The sequence below is a fragment of the Protomyctophum parallelum genome (genome assembly GCF_964188405.1).
Source record: "Protomyctophum parallelum genome assembly, chromosome: 21".
Taxonomy (NCBI): Eukaryota; Metazoa; Chordata; class Actinopteri; order Myctophiformes; family Myctophidae; genus Protomyctophum; species Protomyctophum parallelum.
Window position 1 is genome coordinate 11,573,684 of NC_139713.1, and position 26,790 is coordinate 11,600,473.

General features: G+C 40.9%; 1 protein-coding gene across 2 annotated transcripts in view; it reads left to right on the plus strand.

Moving 5' to 3' along the window:
* Window positions 1-510: 510 nt before the first annotated feature.
* Window positions 511-26,790, plus strand: part of nup214 (nucleoporin 214) — a 48,293-nt gene continuing 22,013 nt past the window's right edge. For both annotated transcript variants that reach the window (XM_083794141.1, XM_083794142.1), the window contains exons 1-25: window positions 511-684; window positions 3,523-3,718; window positions 4,328-4,479; window positions 4,857-5,055; window positions 5,567-5,637; window positions 5,740-5,803; window positions 7,924-8,027; window positions 8,465-8,574; window positions 9,187-9,253; window positions 9,349-9,475; window positions 10,252-10,410; window positions 10,902-11,283; window positions 11,985-12,121; window positions 12,700-12,782; window positions 14,430-14,513; window positions 15,080-15,229; window positions 15,789-15,947; window positions 16,363-16,466; window positions 17,270-17,464; window positions 18,137-18,225; window positions 18,343-18,426; window positions 19,682-19,984; window positions 20,512-20,679; window positions 21,974-22,082; window positions 25,605-25,680. In XM_083794141.1, the coding sequence (XP_083650267.1) occupies window positions 643-684; window positions 3,523-3,718; window positions 4,328-4,479; window positions 4,857-5,055; window positions 5,567-5,637; window positions 5,740-5,803; window positions 7,924-8,027; window positions 8,465-8,574; window positions 9,187-9,253; window positions 9,349-9,475; window positions 10,252-10,410; window positions 10,902-11,283; window positions 11,985-12,121; window positions 12,700-12,782; window positions 14,430-14,513; window positions 15,080-15,229; window positions 15,789-15,947; window positions 16,363-16,466; window positions 17,270-17,464; window positions 18,137-18,225; window positions 18,343-18,426; window positions 19,682-19,984; window positions 20,512-20,679; window positions 21,974-22,082; window positions 25,605-25,680 (3,414 nt within the window). In that variant the 5' untranslated portion in view covers window positions 511-642. The remainder of the gene's footprint in view (window positions 685-3,522; window positions 3,719-4,327; window positions 4,480-4,856; window positions 5,056-5,566; window positions 5,638-5,739; window positions 5,804-7,923; window positions 8,028-8,464; window positions 8,575-9,186; window positions 9,254-9,348; window positions 9,476-10,251; window positions 10,411-10,901; window positions 11,284-11,984; window positions 12,122-12,699; window positions 12,783-14,429; window positions 14,514-15,079; window positions 15,230-15,788; window positions 15,948-16,362; window positions 16,467-17,269; window positions 17,465-18,136; window positions 18,226-18,342; window positions 18,427-19,681; window positions 19,985-20,511; window positions 20,680-21,973; window positions 22,083-25,604; window positions 25,681-26,790) is intronic.

Here is a 26,790-nt window from a genome sequence, read left to right on the forward strand (position 1 = left end):
ATTGTTTCAAAACTTTTCCAAACGAAAATAGCTTATCCATAAGCTCACATTTATTTGTTTTTGTTTACTATACACGCTAGTGACGCTACATTCCAATCTTGCTCACCTCAGCTCAGTCATGGCTCACAGCATAACATGCCATACCAAATGGATAAACAATATTGTATTTTAATAGTTGAATTAATCACAAGTAACACAACTATACAATAATATTGTTTATACTCCTGTTGGTATGGCATGTGGAGTGGACAGTGGACACATGGGCCCTCATTTATCAATATTATTAGTCCCTGATTCGTAAAGGGTCTATTTACACTCTCACTCAGAGTTATGTGTGGCCATTAATTAACCACTGTGTGTGTTGTTCGCACAGCAACGCATTAATTCCATAATTCACCGGCTGGTCGAGACGTATCATAAATAATCCATCCATTGCTCTGGCGTTGACTTTTTGTCCTTCAGTAAGTTCAGTTCAGTGCGTCGCAGTACCGTGTCATAAGCGCGCGCGCCGTGGCGTAGTTTGTTTTTCCACAGTAGATTATACTGTGTTTGTTTCTTTCAGTTCCTATATGTTCATTTCGCTGGTGGTCAAACAAAAACAACGTTTAAACAACAAGGTGGGAGACACAAAAAGTTTAAAAGATGAGCGACTCTCCGGACTCTCCCCCCGAGAGGGAAATGAAGGCAAGTTTCATTATTCATGTAATACAATTATCTGCCCCGGCATGTTAGCATGTGTGCGATAGCCGTAGCTCGAAGTTCACAGTTAGCTAACATTTTATTACAGTATAATTGCTATCTAATATGAGTATCCATGTTTCACATGACTCATTGACGCTCGATTATGACAGTCATGTTTCAGGGCTATTATTATATAGCCTTCTCAGTCGTTTGTGGTAATTATTAGCTGTCAAAGAAGTAGTCGAATTTGGTCAGGCAAAATGTTAATTTTGCAATACCACTGGGCAATACTGTTGAATGCCAATAATAGCCATGGTTCACATGACCCTCAATGACTTGCATTCAGCAAAATATGCTGCTACAGTTGTACAGTATATATGTTATATGTATCTTCCAAGCAATTTAAGCAGATCATGACAATTAATGACCTTACATCTTAAAGGACCTATAACATAAAATTCAACTTTTTCAATTTATTTTGTGTTTTTGGGGCTCTCATATGTGTTTTCTATCCCCTCAAATAAACAATTTTGAACAATCAGGCTTTCATATCATTCAATTTAGGCATTTAGCAGACGCTGTTAATCCAGGGCGATTTACAATAAGCAAAAACAAAAGCATGGCAAACATCACATACATAAAAAAGTAGTTATCATGAAACATGCGTAAGCTAATAGTGTAACAGTGGAATATCTATATAATGAAACTATACATATATACTAAAGTGCTATGACCACATAAAATGCAAGTCTGTATAAGTCTGTAAAGAATGCTATCTAAGTCTACATAAAGTTCTATCTAAGGCTAAGGGGCTAGGGTAAGACAAGTGTAAGTGCTACGGGCCATGGGTGCTTTAATGGAAATTGCTCTCAGGAACAGCTCAACTGATTTGGTCCTCATCATGATGTCATCAATGTCACCCTACTTTGTATAATTCCTCCTCTTCTTCAGTCTTCAGTTCCAAATTTGCATTTCCACTTTGTTTACAATGTCTGCCATTGTTTATTTTCCAAGCTGGCATGGAATGGAAAACTAGCCTGGTTTTATCTAGCATCAGTATTATATTGACTCAAATACTAAATAATCTGCATATCAGCACCCCCACCACCTGACCACATTGTGTTACTGCAGCTAAATCTGCTTTCAAATTCCAGAAAGAAATGACAAGGACTGGTTATATCAGAGTGGTGATTGAGGCTCAAACCATTGGAAATAAGTTTGAGGGACATAGACAATATGATATTAAAAACGGTTTTAAAAGGCATGTTATTTCTGCTTTAAAGTATGCTGAGATTATGTATTGGCGTTCACCGTTCATTGAGCCCAGAGTTATCTAATTGAGTTAAGATATCGAGGGGGCAGAAACAGAGCGCTCGAGTGCTCTTCATGCAGCCTGAACTGGGACAAGCTGGAGTTTGAAATACATTGTTTTCAATGAGGACGGCGTAAATAAGAGCAATTTTAGGCATGTGTGCAACATGCCAACTGTGTACAGTAACAATTAAAGTCTCTGTAATGTTTATGTTGTACGATTACTACAAAACAATCTAAAATAAAGGGATTTTAGTTCATTAATGCTGGGCTGTTGCCTGGGTACAATGCATTTCTGCCTACTTCCGGTCTAGGACTTGTCCTTATTTGTTGTCCCCATTCTCAATAGAAGTCTATGTAGGAGAGCCGCCATTGGACTGGCCCCATGAAGTGAACGGAGTTTGCGTATAACTCTGTCTTACTCTATGGCTCTGATGCAGCCTATGACATCCTGCGTCTAGGCTATGTCTGACTAATTTGTCTTTAAAACTTTCTATAACAAGTGTTTGGAAGCGCTCGTTTGGAAGTCATTGAACACCCTGCATACCACCTGTTTTTGCCACCGAATTTGCAGCAGCGTTAACAAAAACAAATGCATCCAAACTCCAACCCTTAGAAAAGATTATCACTGCACAGAAGGTCTTAGCAGAAAGTATTGCTCATAACATGTCTACGGTGGATTTTTAGGAAACAAACGCTTTGCTTGCCCTACAGTTGCAACCTTGGTCAGTTTAATATTGTTCAATACAAGCAGATCGGAAATTTCTATTTGGATCAATGGGCTGTCAATGGAGGGTATTGCAACTCTAGATTCATCCCATTATACAAACATTTTGTGTTGCAAATTGCAGCTAGAAGCCTGTCCCTGACTGGTTGCACCATGATGATGACAGTTCTTTATTACACTGGTTCTCAACATGTGGGTCGGGACGTCCCCTCATGAATTCGTAGAGACTGAAAACAAAAGTGCCAAAAGTAATAAAAAAAACCCTTTCTATAAAAACTGGTCAAACATCGGCCAAATTGTCAAATATTAAACTGTTTGGTAGCCATAAACGTCATCCCGTCTAATTGCCAATTAAGTACCGGATGCCACGGACCACAAGACGTCTTCCCTTGGGAATATTTTCATCCATATTTTGAAAATGTCTCTAATCTGGTGTACAGGTGATGACATGCACATTACATGCATAATAGAATTACAAATTCTTTCTTTCTTTCTTTATAATAGGAGAATTGGCACTCAAAGCCTAAACTGGTGACCACTAGGTGGCGCTGAAAGAGTTTTAACATTAAATTTTTTTTAAATAGCCGAGGCATTTGTGAGATTGTAGATGATCTGTTTTTTTTATTGTAATTTGTATGTGGAACCGAGTCAAACCAAATGTCCAATTCCAAGTGCTTGTCAGGGTGGCACAATGTTCTTGTTCAATAATGTTTCCGATTTGGTCGGAGTCTAGATTATTATGAAAGGTACTGTAACTCTGGACCACTGGCTAATGCTGTCATTTATTTTCTTTTTCTTTTTAGGATTTCCAGTTTCGGCAGATGAAGAAATTCAGAGTTTTTGACAAGCCTAAAGACTTGCCGAAATATAGATCCAGCTTGCTTGCCCTTTCAAACAAATTTGGACTAACATTTGTTGGTCTAAACAAAATGCTGAAGGTCTACTGGACTTTAGACATTCTTACTGTGGACATACTTGAGGGCAACCCCAACTTCATAAGTATGCCCCCCAAAAGCCATTCTTGGCCTTTAACTACTTAGTTAAATGTACTTAACGACTTACACCCTATATTATACTTAACGCTATTTGATAGACGATCTACAAGCTCAAAATGCTTCACGTTGTGGCGCGCTGTTGGCTTGTAAATATGATATTTTCCAACAAAAAAATAAATACTGTATGTTGTTAAAATGTCAAAGATTTGAAAATGTTTGCCTAGGACATGCCTAAAATAAGGACGCCAAAGTAGGCATGTCACAATTACTACATGATCTCCTAATCGTAATTATTTCAGATAATCACAATTCTTTTCCATAATCGTGAACATTTTTCATATACGTACTTGCATCACGCTGTGAGCTTGCAGATCGGCTATTAATATTTTGTTTTTTTTAGTATAAAGTAAATATGTCAGTGATTTCTTTGTAAATCTTTCATCATATCTGCCCAGTGCAACTTCAAAGCGTCAAGTTAAACGGAAATTTTAATGTTAATCGCAATTATTGTGACAATTAATTGTCATGTAAAATTTTGACAGCTACACACCAAAGTAAAAAATGGTGACCCCTTCTCTGTTTTATTTTATTTTATTTCTGTTGCTCTCTCTAGTGGAAGGTCAGAAAGGGATAGTTGAACTAGACGTGGAGATGTACATTCATCATGTGGCGCTCAGCAGTGACGAGTTCACCCTCTCAGTGTGTGGAATGACTGAGGAGGGGCTGTTGATGACCTTCTATGACACCCGCGCCTTCATGAACAAGGTGACTTGTTTTGGTCACTTTAAGCCGGATTTATACTTGGCTATACGAACAAACCCTGATTGGCCTCAGTGAGGCTGATTTTACAATCCGTGTGTCTCAAACATTTTCAACGTTTTGGCCACGGACCCCTATCTAAAAATGTTTTGTGCCAGGGACTCCCTCAGAAGAGATTTGTTAAAAAAATAAATAAAAAAATAGCAGATGTAACCTGTACTGTATATATCCTATTTTTCAGAACCACTGTTCTAAATCCTAAGAGTTTTCTGGCTAAATTAATGTTGCTATATAGCTAAAAATCTAAAATGACACATATGCTTTCCTGATTTGTATGGGTTAAGGCATTTGATCAGTTATTTTTTTCTTCCCTGTCAATTTAGGCCAACGAATATAAGTTACCTTTTGCACGTATGCGTCCGGAAGTAGACGCCCATGTCTGCGTACAGGACCTGAAGTGGAACCCCGTCCAGGCGTCCGTGATAGCTCTCTGTCTGTCAGATGGCAGTATGTGGATTTTAGACGTTACAGACAGTGTCTCGCAGGCTGCCTTTCTACCTGGCTCAAATGGAATCACAAGTGGTGAGTCAGCCATGAGACTGACAGAATCTTTATTGTCGCATCACAGTTTTACAAGAACATTTAGAAGCTCGTTCCACACACAAACGGCACACTCATATGGTCGCTCTTAGCTTATTTACAAACTGACTGATGCCGATTTTTGGGTTTGGCCCCGATTTTGTTTAAAAATTAAAAGTCCTGATAAAATGTTAAAATTTGAAAACGTTTAAATTATTAGAAAAAACGAAATATAAAATGATTATTACAATTTATGATTATCACAACGCATCATCGACTATTTTGAAAATGTTTAAAAGGTTTGTCGATTGCCATAAATGCATACCGATAATAATAATGGCCAATATATCAGTCAAACCGATATATCGGTCGATCTCTGCACGTTTATAAGCATTGAATGACTCAAGCACTTCTGTGACAAGTCTTTGTACGCAAACCTTTTGAGATAATGAACGCAGGGCTGCATATACAGTATATAATGGGCAGATCTTGTGAATTCATTTTCTTTTTACAGTTTGCTGGAGTCCCAAAGGAAAACAAGTGGCTGCTGGGAAAATGAATGCCACAGTCATCCAGTACTCGCCTGTAAGTTAATGAACAATGGAAACTATACCAGTAATTTCTTGACTATGTACAGTATGTGCGTTTATTGAATAAATTAAAATGTTTTTTTTATCTGATGAATAGACACTGGAAGAAAAGAAAGTAATTCCCTGTCCAAACTTCTACAACTCTGACAACCCTGTCAAAGGTAAGATGATCGCTGGTGTATCTAGAACATAAATTATGACTATTACAGCAATGAACTTTTGCAACCTCAAGCATTTCTCACTTAGGGATGCTTGGATGTGTGGTTTCAGGGTGACTTACACAATACACATAAGCTTATACCATAAGCTCGCGTTTTGATAGGATAGGTTTGGTGTACTGCAGTATAATACAGTATATAAAAGTACTACAGTATATAATAATTATAGGTTCGGTACTGTATTACTCAGCCTTTAGGTTTTATTTGTACTTGCATAAGGTCTGTATGCACATAGTCTCACGTAGCCAGACAACTATTCCACAATCTCCGAATACTATATAGAGTCTGGAACTACACCTCACGAAAGCCAAGAAAATAAGCTGTCATCCGTCATTTCTGCTCATCGAAATACATTTTTTAAATAATTTCTTTAAATTCTTCTTTTTTACATTTCTGATAAGCAGCAAGCTATATTGATTATCTGGATTTATTTTCAGAGCTTCCGTGCTCCAGACTGTATGAAGTATAGTAGCTACTGAATTCATTTGGTCAATTTGCCCAGAGTACTTCCTAAACTTTACCTAGGAAGTACCACGTTCTCCTATTTTTCACCTAAGGCCTATAAGACCATACCCATACCCAGATCCACTGGCAAATCTCTGATAAAGAACTCTTATGTACTGTAACTAACAATTTGTTTGATGAAACATTTTTAAATCTTTTATTTAATCTATTGCCTTGGCCAATTCTCCCTTGTAAAAGAGATCTGGCATTTCAATGGGACTTCCTTCTTAACCCATTTTGGCCTGACATCGAAATTTAAAAATGTCTTTTTAAAATGTCATGTTTCTATATCAGTGGTTCTCAATATTTCATGTCAAGGACCCCTAGAATTATATGTATTTGGCCTCCGAACCCCAGAAGCAAAGATTTGAGTTAAAAACGTTAAAGGTATATTCAGTGATTTCACTCAAAAAACCTTAGGTTTCGTTTTTGGCTGTGGGACCCAGCCTTTCGTCCAATCAGGATAGAGAGTCAAAAACGAAACCTAAGGTTTTTTGACCCCCAGGGGTTAACTGGGGACAGGGAGGAACTCCTTATATGGCCAGCACACTCTATAGTAGGGAGGATTATCACAACAAAACAAAAAAATAAGTGATATTTGAATTAAGTGAAATCACTGAATATACCTTTAAAAAAATAGCAGACCTACAAGCTCATAGCGCGCCACCGAGTGGCGCGCTATGAGCTTGTAGATCTGCTATTTTTCAATAGCTAAATTATAGCTAAATTATAACTATAAGAGAATATTTGAAATAAATTCAGTGTAAAACACAACATAGGCAATAATACCACTGCAGGGTTTCTATCTTTCTGTCAGATCTGCATGCACTACACTGTACACAGCTAGCAATGTGCCGGTTTCCCATTTCCCCATTCTGCCTTTCCAACAAACTCAACGCTGAAACGTATATATCTCCAATATCCCACAGACAGCAATGTGCATTTTACTGGGCAAGTTTTTCCAAATCAAATGCTCCCATCAAGTAACTGGACATAACGTTGCCAAGCTTAAAAAAAAAAAAAAAAAACAGACTATTGAGTGCACTCACTTGTGCTGATTTTGCAATTGGTTTTCCCTGATGGTGTCAGTAAAATATTTAATTAGATCCCCTTTCCTATATTGTTGCCACCATACATTTTATATTTAGCTAACATTAGAGCTTCAGTTACACACTCTCAGTCTGCATTATAGAATGATGGATCAATTCAGCTTAGTAATTGCATAGATGGAGAAGTTAAGTTGAGCAGGAAAGTTCCGCATCAAGTAATTTGAAGATGGACACAACAAAACATTTGGAATATGGAAACATTTGATTTCCAGTTGAGTTTACCGTTCCTGCCCCCAGCATTGGTACGGTTTTGTTTGTTCATAAAAAGGTGAGTCAGTCAGTTGTGTCCAGGCTCAGACTGAACCGTATTGTATAGTCTGGCTTCAAGGCCATCTTGTCAGAGGGTTTGAAGACGGCTGCCTAAAATAGCATGTTTTCAGATCATCCTCTACCTTATTATGACACGCTGTTAATTCTCTTTCTCTGTGTGATTTTGTCTTGGAATGGCAGTTTTGGACGTGTTGTGGCTGAGAACATACGTGTTTGCGGTGGCTTATGCTGCTGCTGATGGTTCTCCCGAGACGCCGCCTGAGCTGGTGGTGATCAGCCTTCCTGTAAGTACATCCTTCAGCACTATTTGGTCTTTTCGGACGGCTACTGCCAGTAAATACCCCCAACATCGGATGAAACGAGGCAAAGGAGATAATGCATGCACATCCAATCTCTTCATCCAGGTGCTGGACAAAATAATGCTTAAAATAAAAACTGGTGTTTTAATGATTCGATCGAGTAAGAAGGAAATGTTGAGAACTGCAATAAACAATGAAGTGGAGCTGAGATGCCATTGTGCAGATCTTATAATTCTTTTGTGTGAATGAAACACAGGTTACACAAAAACCTCATTATTTGGTGGGGTGTGTATGGCACTCGAACAAGGGTAACTTTCTTCAACCAACACAAAACAACCCTCCCTTAAAAACTCAATGTTGGCAGGTATGCAATCCAGAATAATTGGTAAATTGGTAATTAATCATCAGTGATTTCTTTGCAGCAAAAGAAGGACGAGAGGACGACTGAGCGGTACCTGAACTTCAATGACTTGGTGTATGGCACCTGCATCGAGAGACAGCACCACTACTTTCTCAACCAGATAGAGGACTGGTGAGGGAGAACCACAACAAATCAACTTAACCCATTCTGACCTGAGATCAGATTCTAAAAATGTCTTCTACATCCTGACAGTTTTCTGAAAAAGCTATGTTTCTATGTCAGTGGTTCTTCGATTTTTCAAAAATAGCAGACCTACAAGCTCTTAGCGCGCCAAGAGCTTGTAGATCTGCTATTTTTCAATAGCTATATTCTAACGTAATGCTAACACCAAAATGGGTTAACGGCATGCACAGACAGCGGATGCTCGAGTGGAGCGCTGCTTCCTTTCTGACACATTACTATCAGAAGTTACATTTTGTCACTGTCGGGGGCACACCTTGTATCTCTTTAGTTTGTTTTTAATAAATCAATGCTATTGGCCACACTTTACGTCTCTTAGCCGCCTCAGCTCTAGCTTACTTCTGCATGCCCCAAATGGGGATGCCAGGTTGAAAGTGGCCAACAACCACTGAACATCATTAAAGCTTGTGTCAAAAATAATTGTCATAACTCTATTGGAACTGGGTTTGCATCCAACAGTGACAAATTCCATCTATTGTCAGAATCTATTTGGAGCTGGAAACGTGTTTTGGACCTTATTTCTTCCACTTCTTCTCCATCCAGGGAGGTGGTTTTTGCTGCGTCAGCGGCTTCCATGGAGGTCAGCATCATTGCTAGGCAGGAGGACAAGGTAATGTAAATACATCCTTAAGGCCTTGGTGTAAATCTCACATAATGTACAACTGTAGGACTAACTGTTCATAACGGTGTCTTTTCTTTTTAAAGACCAACTGGGAGCTATGGATTCTGGAGGATGCCGCCAGGGCAGAGCTGCCGGTGTCCGAGAACAGTGAAGACACCCTTCCCCTGGGGGTAGCGATAGACTACACCAGTGACATGCACATCATGATCAGTACGTACCATCTGACACTATATAATGCAGTAGCTCTCAAACTATTTTTGTGTAAATTGGTTAAACTGATTGTGATGCTATGTTAACTTTTGCTGGGGACCCCCTGGACCCCACTTTGAGAACCAATGCCTCTATAATGTGCATGTTTGATAACGATATGCAGTAAATACAGTAATAATTACTATTGCACGCACACACACACACACGCACACACGAGATATTTCCATCAACTAATCATGCTGTGAGAATCTTTGTTTTTGTCACATTCCTTCGTGGTGAATGAAGAATCCAAAAACAAAGAAAGCACGTGATGAAAATGGAGATCCAAGATTAGCAACAGGAAAACTATCAGAAATCTTTTTTTTTTAATAAACTCTAACACTCAGTTTAATCCAAGTGTCATGACATGTATTATCTAGTTGTATGTAAAGTACTTCAGAGTTCAGACACCGTATTTTAGCTCAAATACGTCCCCTTGCAAACCGTCTCATGCACGAATGAGGAGCACGCCTGGGCGTGTCTGTGTGTGTGTGTGTGTGTGTGTGTGGGGGGGGGGGGGGTAAAACACGTGCTGAGTTCACACACTCGCCCATGTACTCTGCTCACGTGGGTTATTATGATATGTAGCAGTTCTGACTTGTTCACATCATGGAAAGCGTGTGTTCTGGCATTCTACACACACACACACACACACACACACACACACACACACACACACACTGCTGCCGTTACCCATGTTGTATTCTGGTGGTAATGGTATCCTATCTCTCCTTCAGGTGAGGATAGGTCGTTGCCCCCAGCCCCCGTCATGCTGGTGCTGTCTACGGATGGAGTGCTCTGTCCTTTCACCTTGGTCAACTTCAAGCCTGCGGCCAAGCAAATGGTGGCTTCTCCTGTCCCCATGCCCTTAGACGGAGAGAGGATTTCCCGAGAAGGTTTGAAGATCTGCTATACTTTGAATTCTTAGTCATGTCGGTGTCGCTCACCGAAAATTGCCGATCTACCAGCCCACAATGCGTCACACTGCAACGCGGTGTGAGCTTGTAGATCGGACATTTGGTAGTATAAATCAAGCAATCAGTTTAAATGATGGTGTATGTATACATACATATCAGATTGTTTCTATTTTGAAAATGTCTGTTACTTCAAATGTCAATGCTACCAAATGTATGTCACATACTAATATAAATATTTAACACTTTAAGTGCATTGTCATATTTTGTGATAGTCACACTTCCTGATGATAGAACAGATGTATATTATTAAGTAAATGTAAACTAAAACAATGCTTTAATCCACAGTGTTGTCAGGCTAGTCTCACTGCATATTCACTCCTGTAACATTTGCAAATATTGCAATAGTGTTTTGAATGTGGGACATTATGCACCTCCCAGACAGAACAAACGTGATTTTCATGTCTTTGCAGTCCCTAAGCCTCCGGCACCAGCTAAACAACCCAGTCTGTTGGCTGCCCTGGGAAGTTCATCCACCACCCCGTCTTCGTTCAGTTTCGTCTCCGCAGACGTCCCACCTTTGGCTACATCCACGCCGTGGTTCTCCAACCCGTCTAGCCAAGGCACCGAAAACCCCCCCACCTTCTCCCTGCAGTCTTCCACGGCTTTCTCTGCGGCGAGCTCTGCCTTCTGCTTCACCCCCCCGCCCCCTTCCAAGCCTCCCGCTGAAGCGTCCGCGGAGGCACCGCCGGCTCCGCTGGCGCGCCGCACCCCCCCAGTCACTGCACGGAGTGGCACTCCTGAATGTACCGCCGCTGCTCCTGCTGCTGCTGTAAAGCTGAACTTTCTGGACAAGTAAGTCTGGTCTTTCTTGGCTATAAAAAAAGCAGCTGCACGACACGTGACTACGTTCAAGGAGTTTTAATTTATTGTCATTCCATACGAGTACAGATCCTGATTCTGAAAGATAAAATGCATCTAAACATTTTCATAGGGATTCTAATAGTATAATAATAAACAATAGGTAAAAAATAATACTCTTGTTTACCACCTAAATGGATCACGTATGTGCTTTTATTATTGTTTAACCCATTAAGACCTGGGGCCAATTCTACAAATGTCTTCTAAACCGTTTTCTGAGAAACCTATGTTGCTATATCAGGGCTGCTAAAACTTATTTATATTTACTCAATGGGATTTTAGAGGGAAGACCAAGGGGTCAACAAAATCAGTAGAGTTCTTCCTGCAGTTTTAGACTGTGATATCTCAAGTTTACATTTGAGAGTGGCACTGGGAGAAAGGTGGAATTGGAACTGTTTCCCTCTGCGGCAAGGACTCAAATCATACTTTTACCACTTGTGTCACTTGCACACGTCAGTGACTTGATTATATGATACTTTTTCAACTCAGTGTAAATAAAAGATGGTGTCAATGTATCCCACAATGAATGGACATTGCTTGTGAATTCTCACATTGTTGTGGATACTTAACTGACAAAAACGTTGATCTTTCATAATTTCTTTCTTTCACCCCCCCCCCCCCCCCTTTTCTAAAAGGTTTTCAGCAGGGGACTTCCCAGCACCAACCCCTGAAGCATTTTCTATAAAACCGCCCATGCCTAAGCTGGCCTTCTCTGAGCCCAGCAGTATGATGGCCCCTGCTCCCTCCATTACCAAACCCCCTGCAATGACGGGTAAGACGGTCCTACCTTGATCTTGATCTTTTGTGAAATTGCATATTTCCTTCCTGACTGTACATGAAAAGACAATATTGTAGCTTATGCAGGACACAAACTTGAAAGTTTGTTGTACGTACATAGTAATAGTTATATACAGTATCTTATGCATTATATAAATAAACTGGAAGAATGCCCACATTTCTTTGTAAATCATTGTTGTAGAAGAGGAGGCTGAAAAACTGCCAAAAGACACGCACATCCAAATAACTTAGTAGGCTGGGTGCTGGATCAAACAAAGTCACAGATCAAGGATAAAAAAAGTCTGCATACTAATTTCGCCCTTCCTCAGACGTTCACCGCATTAAATAATCAATATTGTTGTAGCCCTACATGCAATAACGGTATGTGACTAATGCTCTTTGTAACTTGTCGGCTGTCTGCCCATAACATTGTGCTATTTCGCCAGGGTTGACATAACATTTGCATACAACAACATTGTACTGTATGTCATTGTCTTTTCAGTCCAAGGAACATGAATGAAAATGTAATTCCATTGGATTTGTTTGACATGTCTCTTGTGGGTTCCATATCAGAACCAGTGCGTCCACTCCCATCCAGCACACATGCCATAGCGGTCCAGAAACCCTCCCCAGCACCTCAGCCGACCGCTCCTCAGGTACTGTGCATTTCATTTCACCTCAGCCGACCGCTCCTCAGGTACTGTGCATTTCATTTCACCTCAGCCGACCGCTCCTCAGGTACTGTGCATTTCATTCACCTCAGCCGACCGCTCCTCAGGTACTGTGCATTTCATTCACCTCAGCCGACCGCTCCTCAGGTACTGTGCATTTCATTTGGGGAATGCTCAGGTTCCCTTGGTAGCACCTGAACTAAGGTGCTATTTACACGAGGATGGTGTTCATAAAAAACGGCAAAATAAAGTACCGTTTAGCGCTGTCATTTAGACGAGAACGGTGTTCTCAGGAGGTGAAAACGCATCGAAGTGAAACCGCCTCCCAGAGTGGAAATCATTCAGAACACCGTTTCCTATGGTCTCCATATAAACAGGCAAAACGGTGAATCCGCAAAACTTATGACATCATGGCTCATGTTGGCTCACAGCGCATATGTTTATTACATTGATGCAGAGCCATATCATTATGATATAATGGAGTTCCTGAACAAGCCTCCCTCCTCGCCTACAAAGTGCTGCTCATCAGCGATGTTGAATGTAAAACCATGATGTAAATAAAAAGCCTTGTGATAGACGGCAGCCGCGGCAGCAGCGTTTATGTAGCCTAATGTATTATAAAATATATACCATCCCGTGGCGCGCCAGGAGCCGTGTTGCGCAGGCTTGCGTGAAGGTTTCTTCTTCTTGTACGTGGGTGACCTGTCTATTTGGCAGCCCGTTATCGCCACCTAGCGACAGTATAGCATAATAGCACATCATATCATAACGTGTGCGTTCTCGTGTAAAGGGTAAGAAAAAATGAGAACGCAACGGGACTTTGACGTGTTATATGGAGATGGTCGCCGTCTAAAAGAGGCCTAAGAGTCAATTCAATTTTCAAGTTTTCAAGTTTCCCTTTTCAGCCTCCGTTGAGTATTATGAATAGCTAAGGATTGCAGGTTAGCTGGCATTACCTCAGGAATCGGGTACAACTATCTCGTCGTCTTGTAATTAATAATCGGTCAGATTATCCATATCTAGGGATGCACTGATATGGAAATTCTTGGCTGATACCGATATTTAGTCTTGCTTGTTTTTATTCCCCCCTTTGTGCTAGAGAAACGACTACATATTCAATTCAAGAAATAAATGTTCAGATTCTACAGCTTGGTAGACCAACATGCAAAATGTATGCTTATCTACAACAGATATACATCGGCTACTGCCATCGGTTAATGTCATTTTTTATTTACAGATATTGACTGATAACAGCAATATCGGCCGATACCGATTATGTGGCCGATACATCGGTGCATCACTATCCATATCCTATTCATGCGTCTGTCAGCGCCATCTCTCGCCATCAGGCTCACACACAGCTGTACTTCACAGCTTGTTTGTGCCACTGTTTACGGAACACGTTAAACCATGTGGACAGTTATCGTTATATAGTTATCATGCTCAGTTTGAATGGTGCTTAAATCAAACGTTACACACTTTCTTATACACCGAAATTGTATGGGTTATATAAAAGAGGTTTTTGATAAATGTGATATTTTAAAAGAATCACTGTGTTGCAAAATGGTACTGGTACTATTGGCCATTCCTGGTGAAGAGCATGTTTTCCTGTGTTTTTATGAACCTATGCAGGCAGCCCTTAGTGTGAAGGCCCTGGAGAAACAGCTGCAACAGAAAAAAGACTCTGATCCCATTTTGGTGGCCACACTGGAGGAGGTGAGTGATTACATTCAGCTGATTTATGTCAGATTATTTGTAGACTGTATGAATGTACCGGTATGTTCTTCCGGCATATGCATGCATTTACTGGGTGTAGATGTTGCTGTACGTATTTTCTGCAAATAATAGCGGTTACATTAAATAATTTCCTAATCTAAAAGGTTATGTAGATGCAAATAACAAAAACGGCAACCATACTATGAATGTACAGAGTTACCCTCTGTACATTCATAGTAAACCATCACTAGTTTGGGTCATAGAAATGTTGTTCCAGTTCTGGTGGAACCATGTAAGTGACATGCAGAACCAGTGGTGAAACTTTTGACCACATTTATATAAATCATGTGACCAGGCAGACGTTGTTGTCGTTCAAAACCACACCCATGGGTCGCCATGCAACTCCTTTGCAACCAAACTTTTGCGAGTAGATGCATGCAGTTGCAAGCAACCATTGAAATGAACCAATTGAAACACCGACGTGCAACAGGACATATCGCACTGCTAGGACGAGCGCTAAAACCGTTCTGTTGCGTCTCGACCCATTGATGTCGTTTGGGCTTTAGATTGCACACTTCCAGAGGGAGCTGGATGACTTAAAGACGCGCAGCACCAAGGCTGACTTTAAGGTGGGCACCACCGAGGAGATGAGGGAGCTGAGGAAGGAATCGGAGGACCTTCATGTCTTCACACTGGAGATTAAGGAGACCACAGAGGTAACGCATTGGGGGAAAAATGTATTGAGCTACTGTGCCAACCAGACAAGAAGTTTGCTTTAATATATTTTACTCAAGTTGCTAGATCCATAATGTCACCTTTTATGCTACTGTATACAGTTTCTGCATCCTATACATGTGTCAGTACTTTCTTTTTATATATACATGCTTTAACCCATTCTGAACGGGAACCCATTTTGGTGTTAGCATCATGTCCTGCTTTAGCTATTGAAAAATAGCAGATCTACAAGCTCATAGCGCGCCACCGAGTGGCGCGCTACGAGCTTGTAGGTCTGCTATTTTTGAAAAATCAAAGAACGACTGACACAGAAACATAGCTTTTTCAGAAAACTGTCAGGATGTAGAAGACATTTTTAGAATCTGAGCTCAGGTCAGAATGGGTTAAACTCATGATGCCTCATGGCAGACATACTGCATAGTTTATTTATTCTGCTCATACCTGCACTTCAAAATTTGTTTTAGATTCTTTGTATGGAAACATACTTGGCAAACCAGACCGATTTGTGATTCTGAATCATCCATGTCTTTCTCACCTCAGTCTCTCCATGGGGACATTGGAACACTTAAGACCACCTTGCTGGAGGGCTTTGCAGGGGCAGAGGATGCCAAGTCCCAAAATGAGCTTGGCAGAGATAGAAGCTACCTGCAGCTCCTGTACAAGAAACCTCTGGATCCTCGCAGCGAAGAGCAGCTCAAGGTTTGATACACAGAACAAGAAAAAAAAAGACCTGTGTTCGAACCGAGCATACAAATGAAAGGCGGAGAGACACATTGTTAATATGGTAGAGAAAGTTTGAAGGGAAATGCATGAATTGTACGGCAATTTATAATCCGGCTTAAGGTCTTTACACAGTGGGGGCCTGACAAATCAATGATATATCAATAGTTTTGATGCAGCATATTTGCCAGCGAGTTTGATGCCTCATTCACAGTCTGTTGATGCCTTTCTTTGCGGTGCAGAAGCTCAGAAAAATAATTTGCTTGTTCTGAATAAATACTTGAGTTCTGCTTGAATGTACTAATGACTTAAAATACATTTATATATTTCCGGGTGATTTAATCACACAGACCAGTGTTTCTGTCTAACCTTCATGTTGTCTGTGTTAAATTAGGAAATCCGCAGGCTGTACCAGTATGCGATCACATCGGTGGAGGATGTCAATGATGTCCTGGATGTGGAATGGGAGAAACACCTGGAGAAAAAGAAAAAGCAAAAGTAAGGGTTGTTATACTATTAGAATACTTGATAGATTTAATAACTTGACATACTGACAGATGCATTTTCCATTATTTAACATATTTTGTTGATTTTATTTCCATAAATGTGACGCCATTCTGATACATTTCGGATTGTCTAAAGCCAGCCTTTCTCTTTACCCGATGTTCGAATGCTCCAGAAATGGTCTGTCATTCCACCTGGTATGAATGCTCCAGAAATGGTCTGTCATTCCACCTGGTATGAATGCTCCAGAAATGGTCTGTCATTCCACATGGTATGAATGCTCCAGAAATGGTCTGTCATTCCACCTGGTATGAATGCTCCAGAAATGGTCTGTCATTCCACCTGGTATGAATGCTCCAGAAATGGTCTGTCATTCCACCTGGTATGAATGCTCCAGAAATGGTCTGTCATTCCACCTGGTATGAATGCTCCAGAAATGGTCTGTCATTCCACCTGGTATGAATGCTCCAGAAATGGTCTGTCATTCCACCTGGTATGAATGCTCCAGAAATGGTCTGTCATTCCACATGGTAAAAATTGAGAAGACAAAACAACAGTCATCTTTCACCGGAAGCTGTTTGGGAATTTGAATTGAATTCAGAATGCGTTGAACCAAAAATACCTAAAGCATCAGTAGCAGTTATTTACACGACTGCACAGACGGAATGGAAGTGGGACAATGGCCTACTCGTGTCAGAGCTTCTGAATTTTCAGTATACCAGTACCACTGTAGTCGATGCTATAGAAAACCATGTAATGTTGAACTTGAAATAACTTTTCAATCCCTCACCCCCAAGACACATGGTGGTCCCGGGGCGCGAGGCTCTGTTCACCACCCTGGCCAACAACAACTACATCATCAACCAGCAGCAGAGCAGGCTGGACCAGCTGATCAAGGAGCTCACCTCTCTGCGCCTCTACAACAAGACCTCCGCTTGGACCACCGACGTTCCTGCAGCACCGAGACCCTCTGCAGCGGAGCCCCCTGCAGGGTGCGTGGTGATATGACAACACAACACGTGGGACGAAGGGGGCAACAGTTTGAACTTTGAATATATATTCTTTCAGAGCAAACATTTTTAACCCATTCTGACCTGTGATCAGATTCTAAAAATGTCTTCTACATCCTGACAGTTTTCTGAAAAAGCTGTGTTTCTATGTCAGTCGTTGTTCGGTTTTTCAAAAATAGCAGATCTACAAGCTCATAGCGCGCCACCGAGTGGCGCGCTATGAGCTTGTAGATCTGCTATTTTCCAATAGCTAAAGCATAGCATAATGCTAACACCAAAAGGGGTTCCTGGAACAACATATTTTCAGATGGGGGTCCGCAGTCAAATACAGATGATTCTGGGGGTCCTTGACATGAAAAAGGTTGAGCACCACTGACATAGAAACATAGGTTTTTCAGAAAACCTATGCCATTTTTATAGAATCGGCCTCAGGTGTGGGAGAGGGGAGTTGCACCACTCAGTTCACACGGGTGTGATTTTTCTTCTTTTCAAAAGAATCGCTAGTGTAATTAGATTAAAATTTGCCAGCCTTATCCTTTGAAGTAGTCATTAAAACTTAAAAAGCATTTGACCATATATAGTATGTATGTGTTACAAAATTGCAGTCTGTTAACAATTAGCCATATCAAAATAAAATCAACTTTTGTCTTCCAGATTGGACAATGAGCTAGAGAGTCTGAGGGACGCCCTACTGAAAGCCAAACTCGAAGTGTCCCCTCCGAAAACCAAGACCAAATCCCCAGGTAGTGCACTATTATTCCTAATTATAATCTGATTCTGTAAATGACTGAATATCACTATTCATTTAATTTTTCCTGTTCATTTCTACAAATAGTGTGCACTTATTGTCTCTCTTGCAGTTAAGATAACTCCTGCTAAACAGGCCCAGCTGCGTAACCTTCTCTCCAAGGGAAAGATGCCACCGGTTCACTCCACTGCGCCAGGTACAGACTAGAGATCAAATTCTAATTAGTCACGCTAAGAATTATTATTTTAATGTTTAGAACGACCTCTGTCGTTTTCTTCTGTTGGAAAAAGAAAGCTAATGATGAACAGGACTTTGTTACAGGACTTATTTGCAAACTGACAACTTTAGAGTTATACACTTTATGATATTAAAGACTACTGGGATAGCGATTTCTTTATGTTATGATTTAAAATAAATATTTTGGGTTTATTCTGAAACTAGCGGGTCAAATGAAACTGTGCAGGTTAGTTAGTTAATGGGGAAATTCATGGAATTCATTCAAAGTTGAAATGCAGGACATTGTGGGGACAAAACGTACTAAATTTGACACCCGCCACATTTAATTTATTATGATTTTTGGTGTTTTTCATGATGCAGCACTATTGTCCACTCCTTTGCTCTGGTTGCCATTGTGTGTGTTGCTTTGTAGTTTTGTACAATTGCACTATTGTTGCTGACTCAAGTTCCTGTGCTTCTATGAGAAAGGGCTTGATTCTCAAAATGTCACTTTTTGGTGGTATTACAATAACGTTTGTGGGAGGCTTATCCCGTATGTGTACTGTATACTATTTGGTTTCTCGCGTTCTTCTGTGAAGCATCTGGTATTTTAAAAAAGTTGGTACATTTTCTTCTATTTATTGTCTGGGATCTTGTCTGGAGGCCTACTGTAATATGACAAAAACATGGCATTGATTTGTGCCCGCAGTAATGTAGAGTAGACGACAAGCTACAGTTATGTGAGGGATAATATCTGGCTAGGTGGTCATTGTCGGGATATATTTCACCTTCAGGGTGTTTCGCCTCGGTGGTTAATCACCCTGAAGGTGAATTATATCCCGACAATGACCACCTAGCCAATAATATCCTGCTTATTACATGGCTACCTAACATAAATTAATAAATTGACCCAAAACTCAACAAAAAAAAGTATTTCTTAAGTGTCACGCTGGCTGCGTCTGCCCAGCTGCAGGGCTGGAGCACTGTCGGGAAAACAAAGTCAGTTGATGAAATAGAATACATTTTCGTGTACTGCTTCGTCGATGTCTCGCTCAAATGTTTTCAAAAACATTTTTGAGAGCAATGTTTAGCTGCAAATGACACTGTGTGTGCGTTTACATTGCTGTCATGTTGGAAACGGCAGTAAATCAGTGAGACGCAGCTGGTGCTCCGATGGTTTGATTAGGCATCCATAAGTAGGTGTTAACCATCTCCTTCATGTTCTTTCCTTTCAGCCAACCTATATCGCTCGGCCTTCCTCTCCCCTAAATACTACGAAGACTTGGACGATGTGAGTTCCACCTCATCCCTGTCACAGTCCCTGGACCCTCACCTGGAGCTGGAGGAAGAGGAGGAGTTGGAACCTGAACCCCTCCCTCTGCCCGTGGCGCCCCCAGCGGCCGCCGCCCACCGCCACCCCACGGTTGTGAGGACCCCTTCCATCCAGCCAGGCTTCGGGTCCATACAGTCGACGCCTTTTACTAAGGTTCACCCAGGACTGGGGCGAGGTTTGGTGATGAGCCCCATCCCCAGCCCAGGTAAACTACTGTATTCATACTGTACTACTACTGTTTTCACATGTGTGTATTGTGTAACATGACTTGTGTTTTACATCAAACAATATACCAGTGTGACTTGTACACGCGTACATACAGTAGGCTTACACTATGGCTCTTTCTGTTAACGAAACAGTGGAAAGAGCTGATCTGTAAGCTCACAACCCACCACAACGTATTGTATTGGGAGCTTGTGCAAATTGGCTATTTTTTGTGTGTGCGACGCTGTACAATTCAGGAATAGTATAGTATACAATGGATTAACCCATTTTGTGCGGGAACCCCTTTAGGTGTTAGCATTATGTTATAGCAGATCTACAAGCTCATAGCGCGCCACTGCTCGCTACGAGCTTGTAGGTCTGCTATTTTTGAAAAATCGAAGAATGACTGACATAGAAACATAGCTTTTTCAGAAAACTGTCAGGATGTAGAAGACATTTTTAGAATCTGATCTCAGGTCAGAATGGGTTCAGTGGTTATCTAATTGACTTACTGATTTGATATTCCAGTTCTGTCCAATAAGATTAACCTTGGAGATGCCGACAGCACAGCACTAGCAACAAAGACAGTGAAGCACGGGGCCCCGCCCAATGAGAAGGCCACACCCCTCAATGTCTCTGCTCAACAGGCTGCAGCCACAGCGGCTCTGCGTAGGCAAATGGCCAATCAGAAGACAGGTAGGAGGAACATGAAAGGGTCAAAAGCATAGATATAAAATCCTAGATGCCTCATTCGCCACTACAGTTCATTGGAGAGCTTGGCAAGCTTCCCTTTGTGTCACAGAAGTCAAGATACAGACGGCCCAGAGCCGAAGGAGGAGTCTACCTTTCTATGTCTATGGTGAAAACACTTGTTGAGACGCAGCTCATTACCTGGATTGCCATCACAAGTCTACCTCTTTCCAGGAGATCTCAAAATGTTGTGAAATTGGGAAAGCTGTTTAAACACATCGTGATTTACAGTAAAAGTGAAGTATACACTACAGTATAAAATTCCATTATTTAACAGGTTTTGTCCATTATTTAACGGGATAATCACCACTGTTTTTAATTCATGTCAGCTGATCATATAAAGTGCATCGATCATAGGATTGTGCAGTAACATTACAAGATCAATCCCTCGCCTCTCAAATGAAATGAAATCAAACTTTATTTATAGAGCACATTTACAAAGACCAGAAGGTCAACCAAAGTGCTGTACACGATCATAAAACAAGCATACAATCAACACAAACAGTATAGTAAAACAACATTGAAGCAACACAAGTATTTAGACAGGTTAATTATGTCAAACAACATTGAATGCCAGGGAGAAAAGTGTTTTAAGCAAAGATTTAAATGAAAATGAATGAAATTAAAATAAATTAACCACAACATTGAGTTGAAACTGGTAACCAATAAGCTATCATAGTTAACAAACTAAAGTGTTTTGAGCTCCGTCTCAGTAGATGGCATGATGTGACCGTGACACATTTTTGTTTCATTTTTCTTCATTATATGTCTGCAAGAATGGTCTCCTTCCTCCTTTGTGACTTTACCCAACCTTTGGGTTCAGTCACAACTTAAATATGTAAATTCAATGCATATATTATCTTACCAGAGATTCATTTTGAGCTGAGAGTGTGAAAATCTAAAGCTTAGAAGCCTTTTAAAATGTACATATAAGCTGTAGTTCCAAAACTGTTAGGTCAGTCTAAGCAAGTGATGCCTCCATTTGTTGCCATCGTCCTCTACTTTAATATTAAATGGACGTTTTTCAGTGATACACCATTTTCTGCATTGGTTACATATTTGTTAGAACATAATATCTTGTCATGTACACTATAAGTCACAAGAGGGAGACAAACACCTCCAGGTTGTGCCATGTTAATATTGTCTTCCAGCTTATTCTGATAAGAATTTAAACGACTATACAGTATGATAGCATTGTATAATTGTTTTCTTTTTCTTGGTCATGTACGTGTTGGAGCAGGTATGGGTGCCTCCCTGACCGAGTCCACTCTGAAGACTGTTCCTCAAGTAGTCAATGTCCAGGAGCTCAAGGACAAAGGACCTCACATCCCAGTGAACACTGTCATCAGGTAACGGTCATCATACTTACTACTTAGCACATCCCAGTGTCCACTGTCATCAGGTAACGGTCATCATACTTAGCACATCCCAGTGTCCACTGGGGCGGCGGTGGCTCAGGGGTAGAGTGCCTGGATGGTAACCGTAAGGTTGCCAGTTCGAACCCGGGCTCCCCCAGAGTTACTGTCGAAGTGTCCTTGAGCAAGACACTGACCCCCTAATTGCTCCCGATGTGCTAGTTGGTGCCTTGCATGGTTTCCGCTGCCATCGGTGTGTGAATGGGTGAATGTAATGCACAATCTCTGTAAAGCGCCTTGGATAAAGGCGATATATAAATGCACCATTTACCATTTACCACTGTCATCAGGTAACAGTCATCATACTTAGCACATCCCAGTGTCCACTGTCATCAGGTAAACATCATCATACTTAGCACATCCCAGTGTCCACTGTCATCAGGTAACGGTCATCATACTTAGCACATCCCAGTGTCCACTGTCATCAGGTAACGGTCATCATATTTAGCACATCCCAGTGAACACTGTCATCAGGTAACGGTCATCATACTTAGCACATCCCAGTGAACACTGTCATCAGGTAATGGTCATCATACTTAGCACATCCCAGTGAACACTGTCATCAGGTAATGGTCATCATACTTAGCACATCCCAGTGAACACTGTCATCAGGTAACGGTCATCATACTTAGCACATCCCAGTGAACACTGTCATCAGGTAACGGTCATCATACTAGGCACATCCAAGTGTCCACTGTCATCAGGTAACGGTCATCAGATTCTGTTTGTTAAATACCTGACACGTCGAGATGTGGCCCGTTGTGACTTTATAGATGTACTGTACTACTTTCACTATTTGTCACATGAAGTATATATCGATTTGAGCAATTACACTTTTAGCTCCGTTGTCTTCATTTAGCTCCATTATCCCAACGTCCTGCATACATTGCTCTGTTGTGTGTCAAACTATATATTTCTCATTGCCACTGCCACATACTGGCACATAAGTGCCACGTTTTCCAACTTTACCCTTGATTAAGTGCCAACATCGGTACGATGTTGACAGCCAGGTGTGCAGTGGAGCAGGTTGATTATTTTTTTGACACTGAATGTCTGCAGTTTTTACACAACACAATACTGTAGGTTCTATTAAATGGAGCACCTCAAAGATTAACACCACCCCATTCACTAGCCTTATTAACTTTTCCACAAGTTAATCCCTTTGGTGTTGTTTAACAACTGGCCTTTTAATTTCAGGCCTCAGTAGGTGTGTGATTACTCTCTTAAGACAGACGTGTTTGCTCCCACAACTTTCAAGTTACTTTTAGTTAACAAAGACAAAATACCTGTGTTACATTTTGGCATTTGGGTTTGCAATAATTAACACTGGCTTGAGAAATCAAGCCAATACAGATGCTGTGTCTCAGTGTGAATGTTTGTGGTCTGTTGCTCTCTGCTGGGGGGATCAGCTGGGGTGAATACTATTCACATGGATCATTGTTATTGAGCCAATGTTCTAGTTGGCACAAATACAACATTCAGGCTCAGCACCAAGGACAGTGTACACTCCCAGTGAGAAGCACGTTGGCCATCAATGTTCTTTTTTTACTCATGACAGTAATGTGTTAAACCGACTGGTTTTTGGCAGGTAAATACTTGGTATCACAGTATGATAGAACACTGTTTGTACCCAACTTGAGTCAACTGAACTGTGTTTTTTAATGACAGAAGTGGCTGAACTTCAGAAAGAATAACAGCAGGTTAAAGGTGCTTTACAGAGAAGATTGTGTGCACATCTCAATGCCTATATTCAGGCCAGGTGCTGGATGTCAGGCATCAAGGCAAACATCAAGGAAGAGGAAGAACATCCGCACAACAGTTTGTAGAGCTCTGAGACTTACTTTATTTTAATGCAACAAATTGCAACGTTTCAAACGACTAGGTGTTCATCAGGAAAATATTTGCCTTTCAATATTTGCCTGATGAAGACCTAGTCGGTCGAAACTGGTGTGCTCTGTGCCCTGATGTTCTTCCTTGACGCTTCCGACATTTAGCCACTTTCAGCCTGGTGTTCCCATATTGGGCAGGGCATGTCATTGTTGTTGACAATAGCAGTCCCTGTGATAGTGATCAGGTCCCATGCAATATTAATAAACCGTTCTAAATAATGTATCACATGGTAGGCTGACCTCACCCCTAACGTCACAGTGTGCAGGTCACAGCGTCACAGCAAAGGTGTGAATTCACTACATGGAGATAAACATCACCCTATTTCCAGCTCATTGTTACACTTTTTTTTCTTTTTTTTTTTTTTTTTTTTTTTTTTTGCGGCTTACGCCTTTATTGATTTTTTAAGGGATAGAAAGTAGGCTGACAGGAAACGGGAGAGAGATGGGGGGATGACATGCGGTAAAGGCCGTGTCGGGTCCGGGAGTCGAACCCGCGGCACACCGCGACTGGATCACCAGTCCGGTGCCCAGACCGTTACGCTACGGCCTGGGCCATTGTTACACTTTATTGACACGTTATTGTCCACTGATTTTAGCCAACCAGCATGGCCTTAAAACTATGGTAAACACTATTATTTGTTATGTCATATCAGTCAGGATTGGCTAAGAAGTTGTCGCAGGGGTTTGTTGTCGACTCTATTCTAGCATCCGTGGATCTATAGTAGTGTTTTCCATAACTCTTAGACTTTATCGGTTTTCATAGTGTCTGTCTGGACAAGGAGAAAGGGGACATGTTTCAATGATTGCATGTGTTTGTGTTAAGCTCCAAAGTGTTTCTCAGAGATGTAAGGTTTACCAATTAATCCACCTGCATAAGAAAATAAGTGGTCTGCCTCCCTCAGTGTTCTCAAATGGCTTATATTGTAATCCTAGTTGTTTCTGCTATGTGGAGGCATTGTTTTAATGCAGCACACCACTTTATATAACATTTATATCATAGTGTCAGCATTACATGTTGTATTTTAAAGGACGATACGGATAGGGTCACTATCGCATGCCATTGTCTATTCACAATGTCAGCTGTTATCACCGGTAGTTCTTATTTCCGTCTATTATTAGTCTGTATCTAATCTTGCAAACGACTGGACCGATCAGTGTCATACTTTTTGTACTCATTGTTTTTAGGTAGGGCCTTTATTTAAAAAAAAACACTAAACAAATCACGAACACATCCACATTTTAATTATATATTGATATATTGAAGGGCTCTTCACTTGGACCCATGGGTTTAGTGCAGAAACAAATCCTCTCTTTTGTTCATGCTGTGATTACTTAATTTCAACCAAATCATTTCACTATCTTTGAATGTCACTATTATATTGTCATTAGTGGGGATACTTTTTCCATCAAGAATTTGTATTCAGCTGTGCAAAAGACTAATCTGCTCACAATTGTGTTGCCCGGGGCCCCATTTCAAGGTGCTAAGCCCAAGGAATGAAATCTAATTCAATATTTATTTTTTAAATCGGTTCCTAAAGACGACTAATCCCTCCTCCCTGTCTCTCAGTTCCTCGGTCCCAGCTCCAGCAGCAGCGGCGATACAGCAGGTCTTTGCAACAGTGGCCACCAACCAGGCTAAACGAGTGAGTATTATCCAATCCATCCACTTATACAGCAATCATCCATTTATGTCATTGACTCGGGCACAGGTGGATCTGCATGGCTGTTCTTCCACGAACATCCTTCTGTCTCTTAACATTCATCTATTCATTCATACCCCTCCATCTAAGGCTACGTGGGGGCAAAGTTAAAAAGCCCAGCAATGCACTGCTACAGTACATTTCCTGATTGTGCTCCAGTGAGTAAGTGACAGAACATGACATCTCTGGGGGCGTCCTAGGTCTTGGCTCTCCTCCGTTGTAAAGGCAGGGTAGGAATGCCATCGGATAACTTTTAGTTCTGTCAAATGTACCTGTTGTATGTGGGGAGGGGGGAGGGCTGTGGACGGGTGTATTTTGTGAAAAAATTGAAAATAAAAACAGAATATTTTAAAACAAAGTACCTGGCTTGGATTTACAGCACATTAGTATTGTTTCCAATGACGAGATTTGTTCATTTTAGATAGTTATGACCGAAGCTTTTCAAGTTGCCATGTAATCTATCGCTGAGAGACGACTCGTCTCCACGAGAAAGCAAAGCATCATGTGTTGGACTTTATTGCAGTGTTGTTTTTGGCAGGACATTTCTATTTTAGTTTTAGTCATAGACTCTTGAATAGCTTCCATTTCGTTTTAGTCACCCAGAATGTTTTAGTGTTAGTCTAATTTTAGTCGACTAAATATCATAAGATTTCAGTCGACTAAATCTACAGTCAATTTTGTCGACTAAAATGCATTTTGGCGGGCCTGATTTTACACTTGCTGAAAATAGCCGATCTACAATCTCGCAACAAGTTGCGCTGCGATGTGTTGTGAGCTTGTAGATCGGCTATTTTCAGCATGTCTAAAATGACTTATACTGGATCTCTTGTCCACTAGTCCTTTCTAACATTTTAGTCTAGTTTTTATTTGTTGACGAAATTGTCAATATATTTAGTCTTAGTTTTAGTCATCATAGCTTAGTTTTCATTTAGTTTCCATTTAGCTTTCCTCAGTGAAAAAAAGTAGTCGAAGAAAAAATGTCATCTTAGTTTTAGTCGATGAAAACAACACTGCTGTATTGGTAGGTGTAGAGTGTAGACTATCACCTACTAA